Source organism: Copadichromis virginalis, linkage group LG5 (assembly GCF_057382275.1).
Source record: "Copadichromis virginalis isolate Kocher_CV1m ecotype Utaka linkage group LG5, C_Virginalis_male_GT1.1, whole genome shotgun sequence".
Classification (NCBI taxonomy): Eukaryota; Metazoa; Chordata; class Actinopteri; order Cichliformes; family Cichlidae; genus Copadichromis; species Copadichromis virginalis.
Window position 1 is genome coordinate 31,499,913 of NC_140622.1, and position 19,580 is coordinate 31,519,492.

At 40.2% G+C, this 19,580-nt stretch overlaps 1 protein-coding gene across 1 annotated transcript; it reads left to right on the forward strand.

Moving 5' to 3' along the window:
- The first annotated feature begins 13,028 nt into the window (after positions 1–13,028).
- pth4 (parathyroid hormone 4) lies at positions 13,029–17,218 on the forward strand. Its single transcript, XM_085457324.1, has 3 exons — positions 13,029–13,147; positions 15,259–15,347; positions 15,647–17,218. The coding sequence occupies exons 2-3, from the start codon at positions 15,262–15,264 to the stop codon at positions 15,906–15,908; spliced, it is 348 nt and encodes a 115-aa protein (XP_085313450.1). The 5' UTR covers positions 13,029–13,147; positions 15,259–15,261; the 3' UTR covers positions 15,909–17,218.
- The last annotated feature ends 2,362 nt before the right edge of the window (positions 17,219–19,580 follow it).

Consider the following 19,580-nt stretch of genomic DNA (forward strand, 5'->3'; position numbering starts at 1 on the left):
CGTGCACATCAGGATGGAGTGTGGATTCAGTGCTGTACTCTAAGTCAAGCTTTAGGTAATCTTAGTGTTGCTGTAAGTCTTTGAGCCCTCGTCCAAAATTGTCACAAGGCGTGGTCTGGTTAGCTCTAAAATTTAGCGCTCTGCCCAAACCAGGTTAGACTGAATGTATTTGAGCCCACAGCGACTTGGCTTTGTGTTCAGGACTCGGTCACTGGTTAAACTGATAAAGGTGAGGCTTCACTTTGTAGAGTTAATATTTATTACAACATCCAGGTACAGCAGGAGCTTTATGAATTTACTTGAGGCATTAATGTGCATGGTTACATATTGGGGGTAAAGGGGGACTTGTCTGTAAGAACCCTAAGAAGTTTCAATCCGGCCCTGGACCACAGTTTGTTTGTTTTTGTGGTCATGAAATTCAGATCTTGGAGGAGGCGGAGCCTGTGGAGGGACACAGCTGCAGCTGTGGAGGTCATCACCGTTTTATATGCGACTAACAGCTTTCAGAAACTGTTTCCGGGAAGAGAGAAGGAACTTAAGAGCGCTGGTGACATCACTTCCTCTTCCCGACACGTGTCCGTTGGCTGTAAACGAGACACGCCCTCCAAATGATGACGTGTTTCCTCTTTGTTTTGTCTAACTGCTCAACACCTGCACTCCTCCTTAGAGTCAGTACAGTGTAAATATTGTCAAATAAGTGAATGAAGTGTACCTGCTGTCTGTGTCGGTGACAGGAAATGGGAGAGGGGGCAATCAGCCAATCATCACCCAGCAAAGCTTTAAGAATGTTCTGCCAAAGTCGTCTTTTTCTTCTGCACAACTTTGTCACCGCCTCCCCTCGCCTCGCTTCTCCTCCCTCCTGTCTGGATAAGAGTGCTCCCCCACCCCCACCCGTGCTCTCGCCATCGCCTCACTGTGGCCGCGGTGGTCATGTGTTGGACTGCTTGGACTGGTTGCCCCTCACGTCTCATGCCAGCTGCACAAGCAGAGCCATGCAATCAGAGACTCTGCGGCGGCCTGTTTGTGCTACTGGTTTCAGCCACGTCGCAAACAAAAAAACAGTCCACACGACACTCAGCAGACTGAAAATCCTCACCTGGATTTAGTTTTTCGAAAGTTCATTTCTGGACTAGATAAGATCTCATTTTGCCACAGATCTTCTTTTTTTTTTCTTCCCTCATTAGGACTTCTGTATGGAGAAGGAACTCGCGTCTTATCCGGTCACTGTTGCATTTTGACTGCGTTGCTTCTTCTTCTTCAGAGCACTGCCTTTTTTCACAACAGGAAATCTTTAAAGAACCTTCACAACCACATCAAACGTTAACAAAGAAAAAAAAGGGGGTTCAGTCGAACTGGAATATCACAGCTGGAAAAGTCATAACCATTTAACATATATATCTATATATTTATATAGTATATCTATGTATTTATATCTAATATATATTTGTATGTATATGTGTATTAGATATAAATACATAGATGTATAAGGTTTCTCAGTTGAACTTCATTGCAAAAAAGACTGAAAGTTTTTTTTCTGTAATTACTATGATACACAGTAATAGGCGTTGGTGTTATTTTTGTATAAACATAATATCATCTATGTGGCATGCATGACATATATACAAAATTTGGTGGTTTAAAGCAATATGTCCAACCTGGTGCGATTGGTTTCCGTCGTGTTCTGTGTATCCTAAAATCACTCTGTACGGGAAAAAAAGATAAAAAAAAAAAAAAAGATAAAAAAAAACCAAACAGAAAAAAGAGAAACTGCATTTGGATAAAACTAACTGTTCAGTATATGTGTTCAATGTTCTGTGTTCTGCATGTTTTAGTATGGAATGAAACATCCCAAATGTTGACTTGTTTTCTAAATGAATCTCAGTTACGCGGCCCCCAACACATGCAGCATTACACACACACACGGGTATGTGCACTGTGAGGTGAAACACTGAGGAAATTAAAACTGTGCGACTTCTGGTGGATGGATTGATGAAAGATGAAGGTTCTTCTTTTTTTTCATCATCTCATTTAACACATAAGTCCACTCATCACGTCTCTCCTCTCCTTATTCTCTTTCATATCACACAAACACTCACTTTTACAGACCCTACTGAACTCATCACCCTCTTGTGTGCAGTAAGAGGAGGAGGAGGGAGGAAGGTGATGGCAATTAAACAGGCCTGAAACATTCAGCATGATGTGGTTCAGGTGGGCGTCCATTCATCCCACCGATCACATTCATCGATCCATTATCCTCCTGAATCTCTCTACAGGCTACGCTGGACAGAAAAAGGAGGATAATGGAGTCATCATGTGATATGATTTAGGGATTTGAACTGTTTTTTTTAGCTGTGAAATGTGGGCTCTGCCTTGTTTCCCCATTTTCATTTACCCTCCATGTAATACAAAGAAAAACAGCCACGTTCCCTATTTTAGTGTTAAAATCTCAAGCGGCACCTAATTGTGTCGAGCAGCGTGCAAAATGCCATAACGTTTCCTGTTTGAAGACACAAAATAAATCCTTTAGTCCTTCAGTTTCCACAAAAGAGAACGTTTTACTTCAAGCCTACATTAATAAACAGCTGCAGCTTAGATACAAACAATTATGGACTCAATGTTTATTTATTTTGTTTTTATCAGGCTGTAGAATTTAGCATCACAGTGGAAAGGACTGGGTTAAAGTGCATGAAGCATGAAATCTGACAGCAGGGTCGCTGACAGGATTAAAGCAACACTGAGGTCATGAACACAATTCAGCCCCCAGCGCAAGCAAAGATAAAATGTTTGTCTCTAATTATTTTGATCCTTATTAAGTCTGCAACTCTGTTATCAGCGTTCTGTTTCTCAACATCATCGAGTAAACTTGAAACTTGACATTAATGCCTAAAAGTAGTGAAATGTACAAGTTCCAAACTGCATTTCTTCCTTTCTTGTAAAACACTGTTTATGTGTCCAAGTTGTAATACTTTTCAGCTTTAGTTGAATTAATATGAATCAAAACAATGTTAAAAAGTGCTTTACAAAAAACACGTGATGCGACGAGATTAAACAAAGATAAAAATCCCAAAATTCAACCGTGCTCTATCATCACAGCTGACCAGTGTTGGTTATCTGGTCGGCTGCTTTGGTCCAGACTAGAATATCGGAGTAACCGTTGGACGCTCTGTCAGAACTGAAATCTCTGCACAAACATTCGTGATTCTCGGACAGGGAATCTTCTCCCTCTGGGATAAAGGAACACCGTGATAGATGAGGGAGCCTGGCTGGCTTCGTGGCGTCCACAGATCTGGTCGGCCACAGTGGCGATCAGACTCCCTAAAAGAAAAATCCTTCACACTGACTTTCCCTTCAGTGCTAACACGAGGGTGACATTTTAGTGAAATATCTGGACACTTTATTGGACGGACAGACATGGAGTTTAGCACAAAACATTTGGTGTCCCCCTTTGAATGAGGTGTAACAGCTTTGGTGGTCCTTTAGCTTTCCATCAGCTGAAACGCAGAGGTCGTGACCTCTGTGTCTTCGGTCCTGTCTGCTAGACTCTGAGCCGCAGCGGTGGTTTGTTGTTTGAGCCAAAATAAAATGTCCTGTGCTTCCCTGAGTGTGTTCGTGTGGATGTATTGGCTCGACAAAGGTGTGTTTCCTCAGTGCGTGTGTGTGTGTCACCTTCCCTGTTGTTCACTCCCATCCTGTCCGTTCCTGTCAGACACCCTCCTCCTGTTTGCTTCAATCTATGCAACAGAATCCTTCAGTTCGCCTCCAGTGGTTCATCCGGTTTCTCTCCCTCGCGCTCTCACTCTGTCCGCTCGTCTCCGTCTTTATCTGCTTTTTGTGTTCCAGTTCTTTGTACAGACAGAACCACGACACCACCTGTACACTGATATATGTCTGTGTGTGTGTGTGTGTGTGTGTGTGTGTGCACGCGTGTGTGTGTGTGTTTGTGTACAGCAGCTGTGTGCACACAGATGCACATACACGCGCGCACACGTTTTCTTTACTCTTTTGTAAAATATGAACATGTGGAATGCCTTGGTCTTAGTGTCATGTCGTTTGAACTTAAGCTGAACAAAAGATGATAGTCAAGCAACTGAGTACAAGTTGTTACATAAAGATATATATATATATCTAATATATAAATATATATATATATATAAATATATACAAATCTATACACATAAAATAAAGCCATTGAAATTTGAAATAAAGCTGTGTCAACTTGTGATTTTATTTTATTTTATTTTTTGTCAGATTTTGAATGTCAGGTTTTTTTAAAAATAAAACTAGACCTGAACCTGCTGGGGGGGATGAAAACCAGACTGTTTTGTAAGAGCTCTTATTTACAGATGTCCCCTTAATGCATCACATGAAGGCGATCATAAAAAGCACCGCAGGGGTCATAAAACCTGAGTGAGTTTGCATCTTTCCACATCTGGTTGCCTTTTCTTAACCTCAGTGGCTTTTAGATAAACTACTACTCACTACTGTATACAGTGTGTGTCATTTCACATCGCTGCCTGCATGAAAGTATCTACAAATTAGAGGTTTACATGAGGTCATCGTTGAAGCAAAAGCATTTGTGCATTTATCTCTGAGTGCGCATGTGTGTATTTCAGTGTGTGCGCAGATTTATGTGCTTTTGCGACCATAACAGTCTCAAAGGTTTAGTCCATCAGAGTTGCCTTTGTAAAAGCTGGAACTGTTTGGCTGGCCTGCCCCTTCAAAGGCCTATTTGAAGACAACACTTGGTTTTAGAGATAACGGTTGGGCTAGGTTGGAGTAATGGTGCATTCACAGACTCAGGGGTATTTAATAATCCTGGGAGAAGATAGAAAAAGGAATCTCAATATATAAAACAAAAATGAATAAAAGCAGTCAAAGTGATGTGTTAAATTAGAATTAAATATTAGAAATACTACATGGATAGTACAGAAAAGTAAAATTAGTCCAGGTATCACAAGAAGGAGTTATAAAGTTTGATGGCCGCAGGCAGGAATGACTTCCTGTGGCTTTGAATTCATCTTTTGCTGAACAAAGTCTACGGAAATCAACCTGACTTCACTGTTTAAACCTTGGAGAAAAATTTGGGTCACAAAACTCTTTTAGCAGAGACTCTCCCAAAGACTGGATTCACCTGATGCCACAGACAGTGACTGACTCTTTATGTCCAAAATAATCCAAGGTCCACAGAGAAGCGTTGTTGCCAAGATTAAGCAGTATTAATTTTTGCAATAAATGCAAACATTACCAAACTAAACTAAAAATAAGGATTTCAAAGACTAACTAAGGATTGTGTGAAATAAGGAGCAGTGTCTGTAGAGGTCTTGATCTTGTGAGGTCAAAGACTGTCTTCCTGCTCCAGCAACTAGTGATGAGATTTCCAGCTCTTTTTAGAGAACCGGCTCTTTCGGCTCGACTCACTAAAAAGAGTCGGCTCCCAACCGGCTCTTCGGGTTGTTTTGTTGCTTTAATTAATTTATTATTAACAATAATATAAAATTATGCACAAAAGGAATTACTAATGTAAAAAAAAGTGGTTTTATTTATATATGTTTATTAGGGGTGCAACGATACACAAAATTAACGGTTCGGTTCGATACTTTGGTGTCACGGTTCGATATTTTTTCGATACAAAAAAAATGTTCATGCCTTTTTAATTTGTCATTTATTAAATTTTCACGGCTCATTCTGGACCACATCTCTGTGCGTTCATCATTTGTTTGAAGCCAGCTCACCTCCTGCAACCACTTTTCCGAGAATACGCGCTTCTTTTGTGGTTCGGACTCCTGACATTTCTTTGGAGGTGGAGGAACATCACAGTAATTGCTTAAAGGAGCTTCTTCGACATCTTTAAGAGTTCTAAACAAATGTCTGTCCTCCTCCTGAAAATCTTATGTACGCAAACACGCGTTGCAACTTCTTATCTTGTGCGCATTTTTTATTTTGACAGCGAATGCGCACCTGCAGACTGTAGCATCCCCGGTTGAAAAGATGGTCTCTCAAACTGATGGTTCACAATCCTTTTATTAAACAGCCGTGTATGTGAACACACCGTAAGAGCTACAACATACAGAATAAAAGACTATTAGTAAATCAAACAGTGTGTTACCTTTAACCTTTTGACTTATTCATTAATCACAAATTAATTCTCCTTACCTTACATAACAAATAACACTAAAACTTGTAAATTATTGCATATAACAGGGAAATCGTTGCATCGCTGCCTAAACATGACGAGGTACGTTAGCACCCTCTAGTGGGTGAAAACTTAGCCTTTATGCTTAGTAGCGGTCAGCAGCTATATGCTCCGTAAAACAACAAAATACATATCTACAGGACAAACTTTGTTACAAACCTTGTTCCCTCATCAACCAGGTGCTAAGAAACTGCTTTCGACTCAGTGTTGCACCTTAATAGCCGTTCTTTTTCCCATTCCCGTCCATTAACCATAGAGCACACCTCCTCTCTGTGCATTAAAACTCGCGCTTCTGCCATATGGTTTACGCCACTTGATTTACGGCACCTTGTCGCTCTGTGACTTTCAAAATAAAAGCATTCACTCCAACAATATAATAGCCACTCATAAGTTTACAAAACACTTTACCAAATATTAATGAGGTCATTTACACAGACCACTTATGTGCAGCCCTGGTTATTTAGCTCGTCATATCGCAGCCACAGAAATTCTTTTGTCCATGAAACCATAAAGCTGCACTTTCTTTTTGCCTCATAGTCTGATTTGTCATAACTTCTCCGTTTTGTGGTAAGCTTTTCTTTGGCTGTCACTTCTTCACCCTGACCTGTCTTATTTGGCTCAGCAGAACTAAAATATATATCCTGCTGCTTTTACACACGCACTCACATAACGCTCAGCGATTCTCTGCGCGATCAACCTCTCACATGTTTAAACTTGCTGCGGGAGATTTCACTTGTCATGTTTGCGTAGTAAGCTAACGATTGATAAGACGATGTCAGAGGAATTGGTGCACAAATTATGTCGCTCTCTATACACAGTTCACGCGATTGCAAAGTGAAAGCAAAAAAAACAAGCGCAAATTCAAACGCGATTTCAATATGTCACATATTGACAGTGGCTCATCGATGCCAATGACATAATTACACAGCTACATTTCCGAAAGAATGCAAAAGCATTGACATATATTTTTCCTTCCTATGATAGGCTGACGGGCAGGGCAGAGATAAATTTTGGTAGCCTGACTGGAAAAATCGCTAGCTCCGGGACGTTGGGCTAGCGATTTTGCGAGCCCTGTATCTGATTGAGGAATCACTCATCTTTGGAAAAGAGAGTTTATTACAGAGAAATGCATGGGGCTGGACGGCCAACACGTTAATGAGCTAACTGCGCTAACACACTAGCTCCCACCCATGTAATTGAGCATTGCATGGCACATCCAACATACTGTTTTACTTTAGTCCATGACGCGCTTACCTTCAGGGTCATACGTCACATGAAAACCAAAATAGTTCCAAACGCCAGATCTGAATGAGGGTGGGGGAGGTCCATGTTAAAAGGAGAGCTTAACTTCTGTCTCGCTAGCTTGCCCTGCGCTCAGTGAATCTGCGTTCGACTACTCCGCCTAGGCTGCACTGTCGAGCGCAGATCCACTGAGCGCTCAACACAGACAGCATCGTCAGAAGGAAAGTTGATCAAATAAATTAAAAATTTTGTATTGTTCGATACATATGCGTACCGAACCGAAAGCACTGTATCGAACGGTTCAATATCGATACGAGTATTGTTGCACCCCTAATGTTTATATATAAATATTTACGGTGGCCCCTAGAGACAAAGCACGTACAAACTCCAAAACACATTTCTAGCGTTAACTGAACTTCCAAAACAGAGCTACCTAGATCACTTCAATTACGAGAGATGCACGAGAGAGAGGGACAGAAAAGGAAAAAAAGCCCCACGGCTCGCGATAAGGAGTCGGCTCACGGCGTTCACTTCAAAGACCCGGCTCTAAGAGCCATTTCGTTTGCCACCGACACATCACTACCAGCCACAGCCTCCAGGTAGCATCACTTACCTTTATCTCCTTTTCCAGCCACTAGGTGGGGCACATGTAATCATTTTTGGCACCTACTGTGTGATTAAACTTTTCTTTTATGTAGACAAAGGAAGAAAATAAAAGCTGGGAGAAAAGTGAGGAAAAACAAGTCAGGGTGCACTCTTCCACCAGTTCGGAGTTAGGGGCAAATGTTCACAGATTTTCACTTCACTTCGGTCTGAATCCATAATAATTGTTTGACAGTTAGGTGTTGGTCAAACCCAGGTTAGGAATGGATTATTGATTCTCAAAGATGGCTAAATCAACATGTGTATATTTGCTCCTGGCCAGTAACACAGAGTGGAGCAGGGAGCAGTCACTGCAGAGGAAACACCAAGCTTATCCCAGCTGCCACAGGGCGAGTGGCGGGGTACAGCCTGGACAGGTCACCCATCTGTTGCCGGGCTCCTATTGAATAAAATTATAAAACAACTGATTGGCACTTGATAGTGCCTTGCACATAGATATTTATGGATGCAGCTTTCTAACCAAATCAGCTGATGGTTTTGAGGCTTAGAAAAACAAACAAACAAAAAACAAACAAACAATAGTAACGTCATGGTAACAATGCGATTTGTCTTTAAGAGAATTCATAGTTGTTGACCAATGCAGGTACATTAGACTCTGTTATACACCGTGTATTAGCTGCTCGTGCTTTTCATAAACGTTAAAAAGGTGTTGCATTTAAAGTGTTTTGATGTAGTGCTTTTCATTGTGCAGGTGTATATCCTTTTGGCTCTGTTCTTTGAGACCTGAGTGATTCAAGGACCGAGAGACAAAAATGCCAAGAGAAAGATCTTGTGCACATTGCCCGAGGCCGTGCCAGTTGCATGTGACACTTACAGTTAGATTACATTTTAAATCAAGCAATCAAGATGTGATTGATGTGCAGACCATCAGCTTTAATTTGAGGGTTTTAATAAAAGTATTGCATAGACTGTTTTGTTGTTTTTTTTATAAACAAAACAGTATAAACTGTATAAACCTGTTTATACGGTTGGGGAAACCTGCAGTCAGCTGAGACTGAAGAAGTCACTTGGATGAGTGACGAAACGTTTCTCCCACTGAAAACTCTACGTCCAGATGAACAGAATCAACCTTTTGGGATTTACTTACCTGAACGATTGAGCATGCATCAAGACAGTAAGAAGGACAGAATCAAGATGTTTGCTCATGTTGTGACTGTAATGAACGCTGCTGCCTCTATGGGGCGTTACTGAGCAGTCCTAATGTATTTTACTGTATGTTACTCAGCAAATGAATTTAGTGTTGCAGTGTCTTAAACCTGCTGTTTGGTGGTTCATGAGCAACACTCAGCTGCTCAGTACAACACTGCCCCCATGTGGATGCAGGTTGCTTTACAGGTGAGGATATCGTCCCAAACGATGGGGCACAGCCACTGCATGTTGAAATATTGGTTATGTTTTTTTGGGTTTTTTTAGGGAGAAATAAATAAACAGTTTACTGTTGCTATCAGCGGCAATCATTATTTAACTAAAAATTCCATCTTTTTTATTATTAATAATTTTTCCGAGGTGGTGTGTCGCAAAAGGTTTGAGAAAAGCTGGTGTGGGTGTGTTATGGCCCACGGTAATTCTCCTTCTCTCTTCCATGTGGCCCATAATTTGTCCATTTGTATTTCCTGGTGCCTTTTCCTGAACAACTACACCAAGGATCTCCTCTGCTGCTTAAAGAGCCTGCAGGCTGTGAGTGAAGGTGGCTGTGATTTGATGGGACGAGCTCACTGCTGTGTGCGTCTGAGCCAGAAACACTTTAAAGGACCTTAAAAATGACCCTTTTAAGGTCCTTTGCTTGGGCGCATTGTTTTTTCCTTCTGTCTGTTCTAGAAGTGGAAACTTATCTTCACCATCAGGGTGCGATTGACATGCAGACTTTTAGCTTTAACTGACGGCTTTAACAAAAGTATTGCATTAACTTTTTAGGAGTTACACTCTTGTTTATACATATAGTCTCACATTTTCAGATGCTCAGAAGTAATTGGACAAATATACAATTTTACAACCCCGCTTCCAAAAACGCTGGGACGCTCTGTAAACTGTAAAAACAAAATGCAACCCCTTTTTTATTTACAACTGAACAAAGAAAACACATCACATTTTTAAAATGAGAAAGTGTACAGTAAAGCTAAACTATGAAGATTAGCATTATCTTGTCAAAACATGCAAGAACTTCCCTGGAAACGCTGTCGTCTGGGAACTGTGTATAAACACAGTTCCTTTATCAGGTATCTGTAGTAGCTTAAACAACATTCAGCCCAGACTGAAATACAGCACAACTAAAACTAAAGAGGTCAGGAGATTTATAGAAGCACCTCGAGGCGAGGAGTGCTCTACTGAAGGAAATCTGGTTTGCTGAGTCAGAGACTTCCTTTAAGTTGTCTTAAAACTTTCACAGGAAAGTGTTCCTGATTTTACTCATGCTTGAACTTCTCTGTCTCTATTTCTTTTAAGAATCTGTAACTTTCATTGTGCTTCACTGGTATTTATAGACCTTATCTGAACATTGTGGTTCACGACAGAATTTTACACATTTCTGTAGATTCCTCTTTTATTTTGAAAGGATATCTTTCTGTGTTTGTTTGTTTGTTTGTTTTTACTTTGTCTTTTTCTATTTTTTTTACTCTCATCGGTTTCTCCTGTTCTCACTCTGCTGCCTGTTCTTTTTTTCTGCCTTGGTGGATTCATTGTTTTTGGGTTTGTTTGTTATTTTTCCTGTTTACTATTTTTCTGCAGCTTTGAATCATCTTAGTATTAAATCCCCCCCCCCCGCATTTGGATACTTGTTGGAACTGCTGCAAACCTTTGATTCATGCGAGAATCAAAGACAGATAATTTGGTAAACCACTGTTAGTGCGTAACAGCCAAGCAACTGGTATGATCCCCAGGTCATGGTTTTTGTTGTATGAGCTGTATCTCATATATCTGTCATAGCGACTGTGAGACCAGCAGATATCAGAATACTTTATTTATCCCAAAGGAAATTATGTAATCAGTTATCTGTACAACTGATTACCAGAAAATTACCAATTTCAGTAATGTGTTGGACAGTGAGACATCTTAAAAGTGCCTCATTGGTACAAAACAGACACAGGAACGGCAGAGCCGACCTTGTGCAAATTAAACACGCCCAAAAAACACTACAAAACTGTAGTGTCTTAATTCCAGGTTAATACTTCAGGACAGTAGATACAGTGGGAGTAGGAATGGGAATTGATAAGAATTCCAAATCCAATACTGACATTAGTCATGATTGCGATTCTCTTAGATTCTTATTAGCTCCACTTTGAGTCACCACCATCTCTTAGCAGCACATCAAAGACATTCATGTAAATTAATTATAAGTTTTGTGTTCAAATGTTTGTGCGAGTTGGAGGTAGTTCCCTTCATTGTTGTGATCCGTGTTGGGGGTCGTTATTACACAAGTTACACAGAATGCCTGAAATGCCTTTTCATATAATTAGCATTTAACAATATTAACCTATGGGCTACAGTCCCTGTGAGGACACACCACATGATCTTTGTCTTAGTATTTTAGGTATCAACACAAGGCAAAGATGAAAACCAGCACAGTGACTTAAAAAGGTTAACTGCAGTGATTCTACTGTAGAAACATGAACAGAGGCTGCACCCTGACTGCTAATCTCTGCTGTTGTTACTGTGGAAGTTCAGGGTCTGGCTGCTGCGATGGGGTCAACATTCACAGCATCACTCCGGGTTTCTGGCTAGCTTAGCATTAGCATGCTGTCTGTGCAGGTGCTTGTAAAGAGTTGTGTTAGCAGTATAATGCAGCTGTTTCTGTTCTAGATGCAGTTTTCACTTTACCAACGTGCTCTCGTCCTTATCTGTTGTACGAACATCTGTTTACTGGATGCTATGTAGAATAGATACACTGCATATATCCTGGAAAGATCACTATCACATAGCCACTGGCTTACATGCAAATTTAAAATCACCAATTAACCTGCATGCATGCCTTTTTAAGGAAGCCCGAGTACCTGAAGAGAACCTGCACAGGCCTCGGCTGGCCAGTGGATTCAAACCCAGGCAACAGTGCTAATCCATTGTGAATGTTTAACAATGAGTCTTCTATATAAAACAGAATTTGAGTACTGGGTTTGGACGCGAGTCATGTAAACACTCACTTCCTGCTGTGAGAAATTAACCTCCATCGGGCTGATTAGTTTCTTGTCTGGTTTCTTTCACCCTCACGACTCCTCCCTTGCTGTCCGTCTCTGAGTTTCTTCACACTGCCATCAATTACTCCTTAATGACCTAAATCACTTCTTCTCACTCCCATCTCTCCACCCACGAGCCTCCGATGGCAGCCCACATTTCTCGCTGAGGGAAACTCGCCCTGCAAGATGTTGTCACGACGACTGCATTTCTAATGGCGACTGCGGCGCCACCACAGCAACCAGTGACTCCAGTTTGTTTGGGTTCATTAGTGACGGTGGTCATAATGTGGAGAAGAGCTCCAGGCGACAAACATCTTAACTGCAGACAGATCATTTAGCAAAGTTTAGAGCTGAACTGGCAGGCGGTTTGCTGACGCTCGCGTCATTCACGCTGACTCATTCCTCTCCGTGTCTTCACCCTCAACATCAATACAAACATTCAGCCCCATTTCTTAGTAGCCAGCGTGAGTCTGCAAGAGGAACCAGAGGGGATTAGACCAGAAAATAGAAAAATGATAATCCCTCAATTGAATTTCATCCTCCTTTTGAAAACACCTGCTTATGTAAAGAGCATGTATAAGTGTGTAAACCTCCTCCACTGTCACACTTGGGATCAAATTATTAACATGAATAAGCCCCAAAAAATGCTTCCATGTTTTGCTCACTCTTCAGACACAAAGATCACAGATGTCAGAGATGATGGTGCTGACGTTTGTTTCAGGAGCAAATCAAACCATTTTCAATTAAGAGAGTGGGAGGTCTGAGTAAAGTGTGTGTCCGTGTGTGTGTGACGGAGAGGGCTTTATAAAAGGTCTCGAGATTGAATCTGAAGTCAGTTTAGTGTCTAATCAGCCGAAGTACTGCAGTCGCAAACACGGGAAATGTAAGTACCTCTTTAAGAGTCGGATTACTTTAAAGAAGCTTTTAGTTAATTTTTGTTTCATATGATAGTTTTTTAGTTTTTAATTTGATTCATTTTTTTGTACTTAAATGTTGCTGGTGTTTATTTTTTCTGTGTCAGTCAAACAGTTAAAAGTAAATTGAACTTTATAAAATTGAAATTGATATGAAATCCAGATTCATTTAAAGAAAACTGAAGCAGTTTCTTGTTGTGGACAGACCGACCCAACGTGGACGAAACAGACAATATCGGGAACGTTTGCATGCTCGTTTTACGTGTTTTTTCTTTTTTGTGTGTTGAACCCGAAGCCCAGATGGAGTAGGATCCATCAGCTTGATTTGTCTTTGACTTTGGGAGATCATTAGCTCATCATGACTTACCCGTCACACCTTTCTCTGCATACAGCCGATCTTCCAGCTTTGTGAAAAGTTTGTAGTTTGCTTCGAGGCAGAAAACAGCAGCTGTGTTCATTCTGGATTCTGATGCTGGGGGAAAAAAATGAATGGCTGCAGAGGAATCAGATGTGTGGAGAACTCTTTGTTGTTTGTAGGTTCACAGAATTATCTCTTTGTGAGGTAGTGGAAGATAACTTGGTTGCATCCACTAATGAAGCCAAAAATATCCTCCAACACTTAGAATCAGATTCATCCAGATTGTCCACATCATCAAACATTAAAACACAATCAAAACCTTCATAAACGATGCTTTGTGTTCATATTCTACAAGCACATTTATTTCTGGTATTTTTCAGGCTGATTACTGTGCTTTTATATTTACAGGAAATGAAAGAAAAGCAGATGTAAATAGCATATTCTGTAAATATAAGTTGTTCTTCTTAGCAGACACCTAAAGTAATATCTTATATTTTCTGTATTGTTATATTTCAGTGACTTGCATAACTCAGTGGTTCCATAAGAAGTGGTCAGGACCTGGTAATGGGTTAAAGGTCTGTTGGCAGCTATCTAAATAGGGCAAGGAGTGCGTTACAGGTTATTATTTAGCAGTTTATTTGAAGACAAGTTTTTAAACTCTAATCAGAAAATACGATAAGCTTAAATGGGAGGCTTATTCTCATGCAAAAGTCTTTGCATGTTCCCATGTTCTCTTTTCATTCAGAAGAACTTGTTAACTTTAATTTTAGCTGCATTTCTGTCTGCTGATTATCTTTGAGTAGGGATGCATCCACAGATCAGCACATTTCTTATTGAGTGTCACTTTTCTCATGAGACTCATGGGCTCCTGATTTGAGAGCCAATCAAAAGCTTGGACATTGTCTCAGTATGCGGATCGTGGGGATTGGGGATAAAAATGTGGCACAGTTGCTGAATAGACTCGGGCACCTAATCATAGCCACAAGAAAAACGCACTCACTCGCTCACACGTACACCGCTGAACTAAACATTTCCACAGTTTACCTGACACACAAGCACGAGAACACAAATGTCAGATTCAGTCTGACATTTATGTGATGTCATAATGCATCACTCCATATAGTGCAGCTAACCGCTGCGAGTGGGCATTGTGCTCCTGCGTGCTCTGTGCAGGCCTAAAACACACCGAGGATTTCCAGCAGCGCTAAAGTGTCTGAGGTGCTCTACTTCCTGCTGTGTGCTGCATGTCAGAGGAGACCACTGTGGAAAATGCCCTTAAACGATTCTCCTGCAGTTCATGTGTGAAAACGACTCATCTCTGCTGAAGAAAATTTCATTTTCCTCGGTTTGTTGAGCTTGTGCTCCTTTTTCCTGGGAACTGGTGGATGATTTTTATCCATAAGAAAGAAAAATGTTTCCAATAAATAAATAAAGTAAATGGGCTGGTTCTTATAGCACTTTTCAACTCTACCTAAGCTCTCAAAGTGCTTTATGTAGCATGTCTCATTCACCCATCCACACACACATATATACAAGCAGTGTTTTCTATGTCTGGATGGGTTTTTTTAATCTAACATTCCCATAGATGAACCCATCAAAAGCAACTCAGGGTTCAGTATCACCAACCTTCAGCAATAGCTGATGTGCATTCAGAAGGTTTGTTTTTTACCTTTCGTATGAGAGGTTTTAATGTGTTTTGTCTTTGCTGCTGTTTTCATGCAGAAGATGCAGACGTCCCACAGGCCTGTGCAGTGGCTCGCTGTCATGCTTCTTGTCATTGTTACAACAGTCCAGGGCCAACAAAGTGACAGGTGGTCTCACTGTTCCCACTTTATTTCAGAGTTTATGAATAATAACTATTACTTATTTATTACGCATTTTCTGTTTTTGGTGTCACTTTGAATCTAAAACAGTTTTCACTCATTTAAAATGTATTCATGTGCTAAGAGATGAATGGACCCAGTTTGCTGTGCTGCGTTTGCGGCTCTGATTTTGTTTCCATAAATGAATCCGTGTGTTGGATAGAACATGTCATTGATGGTTGCTGCATGAACTTTGAGACTGTGCGCTGACCAGCAGCTGCTTCCTGCTGTCTGTTTTCTTTCTGCAGTCGCCGAGCTGTGACCGAACACCAGCTGATGCACGACCGCGGCCGAACCATCCAGAGTCTCAAGAGACTCTTCTGGCTGTCCAGCGCAATTGAGGGTCTCCACACAGCACAGACCCGCTCTGCTGCTTTCAGCCCCACAAAGGTCTTAAATCTGGCTCTGAATCCAGAGCTGATCCCTGATGATGGAAACCCCCAGAATGCCCAAGTCAGGAGCCTCCTGAGAGACTTCTCTAATCTGTACCTGTCAAACGGAGACGACTAACAATGCACAGAAGCAAAACATGAAGCTGAACATATATAAAAAATTTATTGTATCAATTGTTTGAATAATAAAATGCACAAAAAGCACAACTACAAAATCATCCCGAGTGCCCAAAGCACCCATTCAGCTGCAGATGTGTCTCAAGTGTTTAAAAGCAGCTGTAAGTTTAAGTTTAGTTAATAGAGCTGCATGAAAGTGTACCAGTGGGTATAGTGGTAAGGTTTCAATGTAGGACTGCATACGTCTATATGACTGCATAGGCTTTAAAAAATATTTATTGGGGTTTTTTGATGTTGTTGTTTTTTAATCATGACTGAATATCACACGTTAAGGCAAACACGACAAATTATCTAGAAAACGAATATAAAACTTGTGGGTTATTGCAGACTTTTTTCAATATGCAGCTTTAGTTTTAGGACCAGCACATTCATGTGTTTGAAATTTCATAACTGCAGATGATGCCTGGAAAACCCAAAGTCACAACAGACCAAACTGTGACAGATAAAAGATACATGATTTAGTCTGTTATATATTTATTCATGGAAAAATACGCTTTTTTTGTTCAGATATTTTAAAAAAAGTCATACTTATACTAAAATGGACAGTTTAAATTGTGACGTTCTTTTTTTGACCATTTCCCTACAGCTGGTTACCTGGTTAAGTTGAATAGGCTTACTTTTTGTAAACGAAATGCTGTAACCCTTTAGTTTTCAAATTTGGGAAAAAAAATGACCACCTGGTAACAGCAAGCATATATATTTAAAAGACTATATGCAGATTTTTCCTGTATAAATTCTTTGAATTATAAACACATCACCCCCGATATATAAAAGCTATAATAGGTCACCCAGCTCTGCTACATATTTCAGCTCTCATTCTTGTCCATCAAATGCAAATATACAAATTTTTGTTTCGGCAGAAAGATGGCGAAAGTATGAAGCCTAGAAAAAAGTGTGGGACAGAGACACTTTCAGAACCCGCACAAAGGCATGTAGCAGTTTTAAAGAACCTGATCTGGATGAGAACCTAAATTTATTGGGTTCTTTTAAATAGTTTTTATGTGATTTTGCTGGCAGAGAAGCAGCATGGGATTCCCAAATACATTTGGGAGAAAACAACGCTCCTACTTCAACAAAACTTAAATTGCGTAAATTGGTTAATTTGTTTTTTTTTAAATACCCTCTTTAATGTCCACCTTATAACATAAAAATAGCATTTTAATTATGTTATCTTCTTGTAATGTTAAAAGGTCCTTGAAGCATTAGACATATTTACATACCTGCAGCTATGCCTTTCCCACACCTCAGTAGTGCTTTTTTTTTTTTATCATTAACTGAAATGTTTTCAGGTTGGTCTCTTTTGTCCTTTATTGTGCTGCTTTGAGCAAATTTGCCTGATGCACAACAGTGTTGTTGATTTTTTGGAGGTGTCCGTTGCTCTGCATCCTACAGCTGCCCATAGCATCCCTCTCTGCACAGTTTTTGCAGGGAGTCTAACCTGAACTTAACACGCATCGTAGCACTGTGTGCTATGATAAGTTCTGAATAAAGAACCCGAGAAAGTAAATGCAGAGGTAACAGCAAGCTTTAAGTCGAACAGAGTAACAGAAAAATTGAAAAAACTAAGCTGAACACATTTTGAGACAGCAGCATCGCACAGGAACGCAGCCAGTCTGACAAAAGCAAAGGCAAAACTATTGAAAACCACACAGAAAGACGCAGACTACAAGGAGACCACAGAGATTTAAGAGGTGCCCCTGAATGTAAGCATCTCCATCCAACGATTACAAAAAGTCCTATTGTCCAATGAGTATTATACAGTAACCAAGACCCAGACAAAGATGTGTTGCCTAACAAAACAAGGATGTGGCTGCAGGTGAAGACCATGTTATATGTACAGCAGAAAAGGCTGCTGTAATTGAACATAACTCTCTATTGAGCGTTATGTTCAATTACAGCAGCATGGTCTGATTTAACTCCTATACTGAAAGCTGACTGAGGATTTTGACTTTCAGCCTTTTCAGTGAATTCGTGTTACAAAGTGAACGATTACAGACACAAAAAAGCCTGCAATACAGGAAGGAATGAGGGGCTTTAGGCTGCAGTTACTACATTCAAGAAGACTGATGCAACTGTGTAAGAGGGAGAGGAAAGGAGGGAAATGATGACTCCTTTAGATCTTATTGCAAATATTTGAAATCATTTGCATTTGGCTTTGTGCAACTTTTATGCAGCTGTCAGCATGTTGGAAAATGCGCATGGTCATTGTGCTTTTCTTGGCTGCGTTAGACCAGTGCTTTGTGTAAAATAAAATCAGTGCGTTGTGGTTGGTTCAGTTGTGAAAATGCAAAACTGTGTTAAGTTTAACATGTCATATAGTGCAGCTTGAATTTACCCAGAGTCTCAGTAACATTTACAAATTTGTGTGATCAGTGTATAAAGAAATGTGCAAGTATGTATGCAACACTAATCTGAATGCCTGCAATTTTACCTTGTGAATATTTATATTAAACTAAGTGGTGCACAGTTGTACACACGGTCTGTGTCAGCTTACTGCTTAAAGGGGACTCGTTATGCTTTGTCTCATCAATCAGTGTCGCAGACTTTACCTGAATCTGAGCAGAGAGCACAGAGTTCATCCTGCTAACCTGGTTCAGGTTTTTCCTGGTACCATACCTGAAACCAGGGACTGTGCATTGTTTCAGGGCTGTGCAGTTAGTGTTAGATGTCAAGTCTAATCTGTCTTTCTTGTTCCCGAGTGTAACCTGTTGTTTGCACCTTGTCACAAACCCTCTGTATTTCTGTCTCTAATCTCATGATTAGAGACTTTTACAGTGATAAAGGAACCTCCTCGCGACTGTTCTTGACTCGGTTACAGGTGTGAAGGGTTTTTCTTAACCCAGGAAAGAGTTTTGGAATCATCCACTTTAGGTGTCTTCTGTGGTCTCTGAGGCATTTTGCATTCAACACTTCTTTGGGCCTCATATTGTCAAATACCAAATTGAGTTAAAAATTCTGTTGCTTACCTTTAAAATCATAAACAATACTGCACCGTGCTACCTCATTGAACTCCTTAGTGCCTATATCCCTAGGAGAGCCCTAAGATCATCGGGACAATTACTCTTAGTGCAGCCTAGATCCCGGCTAAAGACCAGAGGTGACTGTGCCTCTGATTCCATCTATTCATTTAAATCTCAATTAAAAACTTACCTGTTTGACTGAGCGTTTTCAGTTAGTTAGTGCACATCTCCTGTATTTTACCCTGATGTTATTTATCTTCTACTAATGTTCCCCTGTATAAATACCCCCACCTTATATTTATGAATACCCAGTAATTTTATCTCCTAAACTATGCTCTAATGTTTTATTTCTTATAAAATGTTTTATTTCTGTCTGTACTTTTGTAATCTGTTATAGCCTTTTATCTTATATCTTATGTTTTAACCTTGTTGTGAAGCACTTTGGTGTACCTTCGGTTTTAAGTGTGCTATATAAATAAAGTTGTGTTGTATTGTATTGTAATTCTTTCTAACATCTTTATGGTTAGATTTAAAATCCACTGTTATTGTGTACAGAAGCAAAATTAAGAAAATTGTGTCACATATTCCATCCATCCTAATCAAATCTAATCAGCTGCAGTTTTGTTCCAATAACCATTGAAATTAAGATAAAT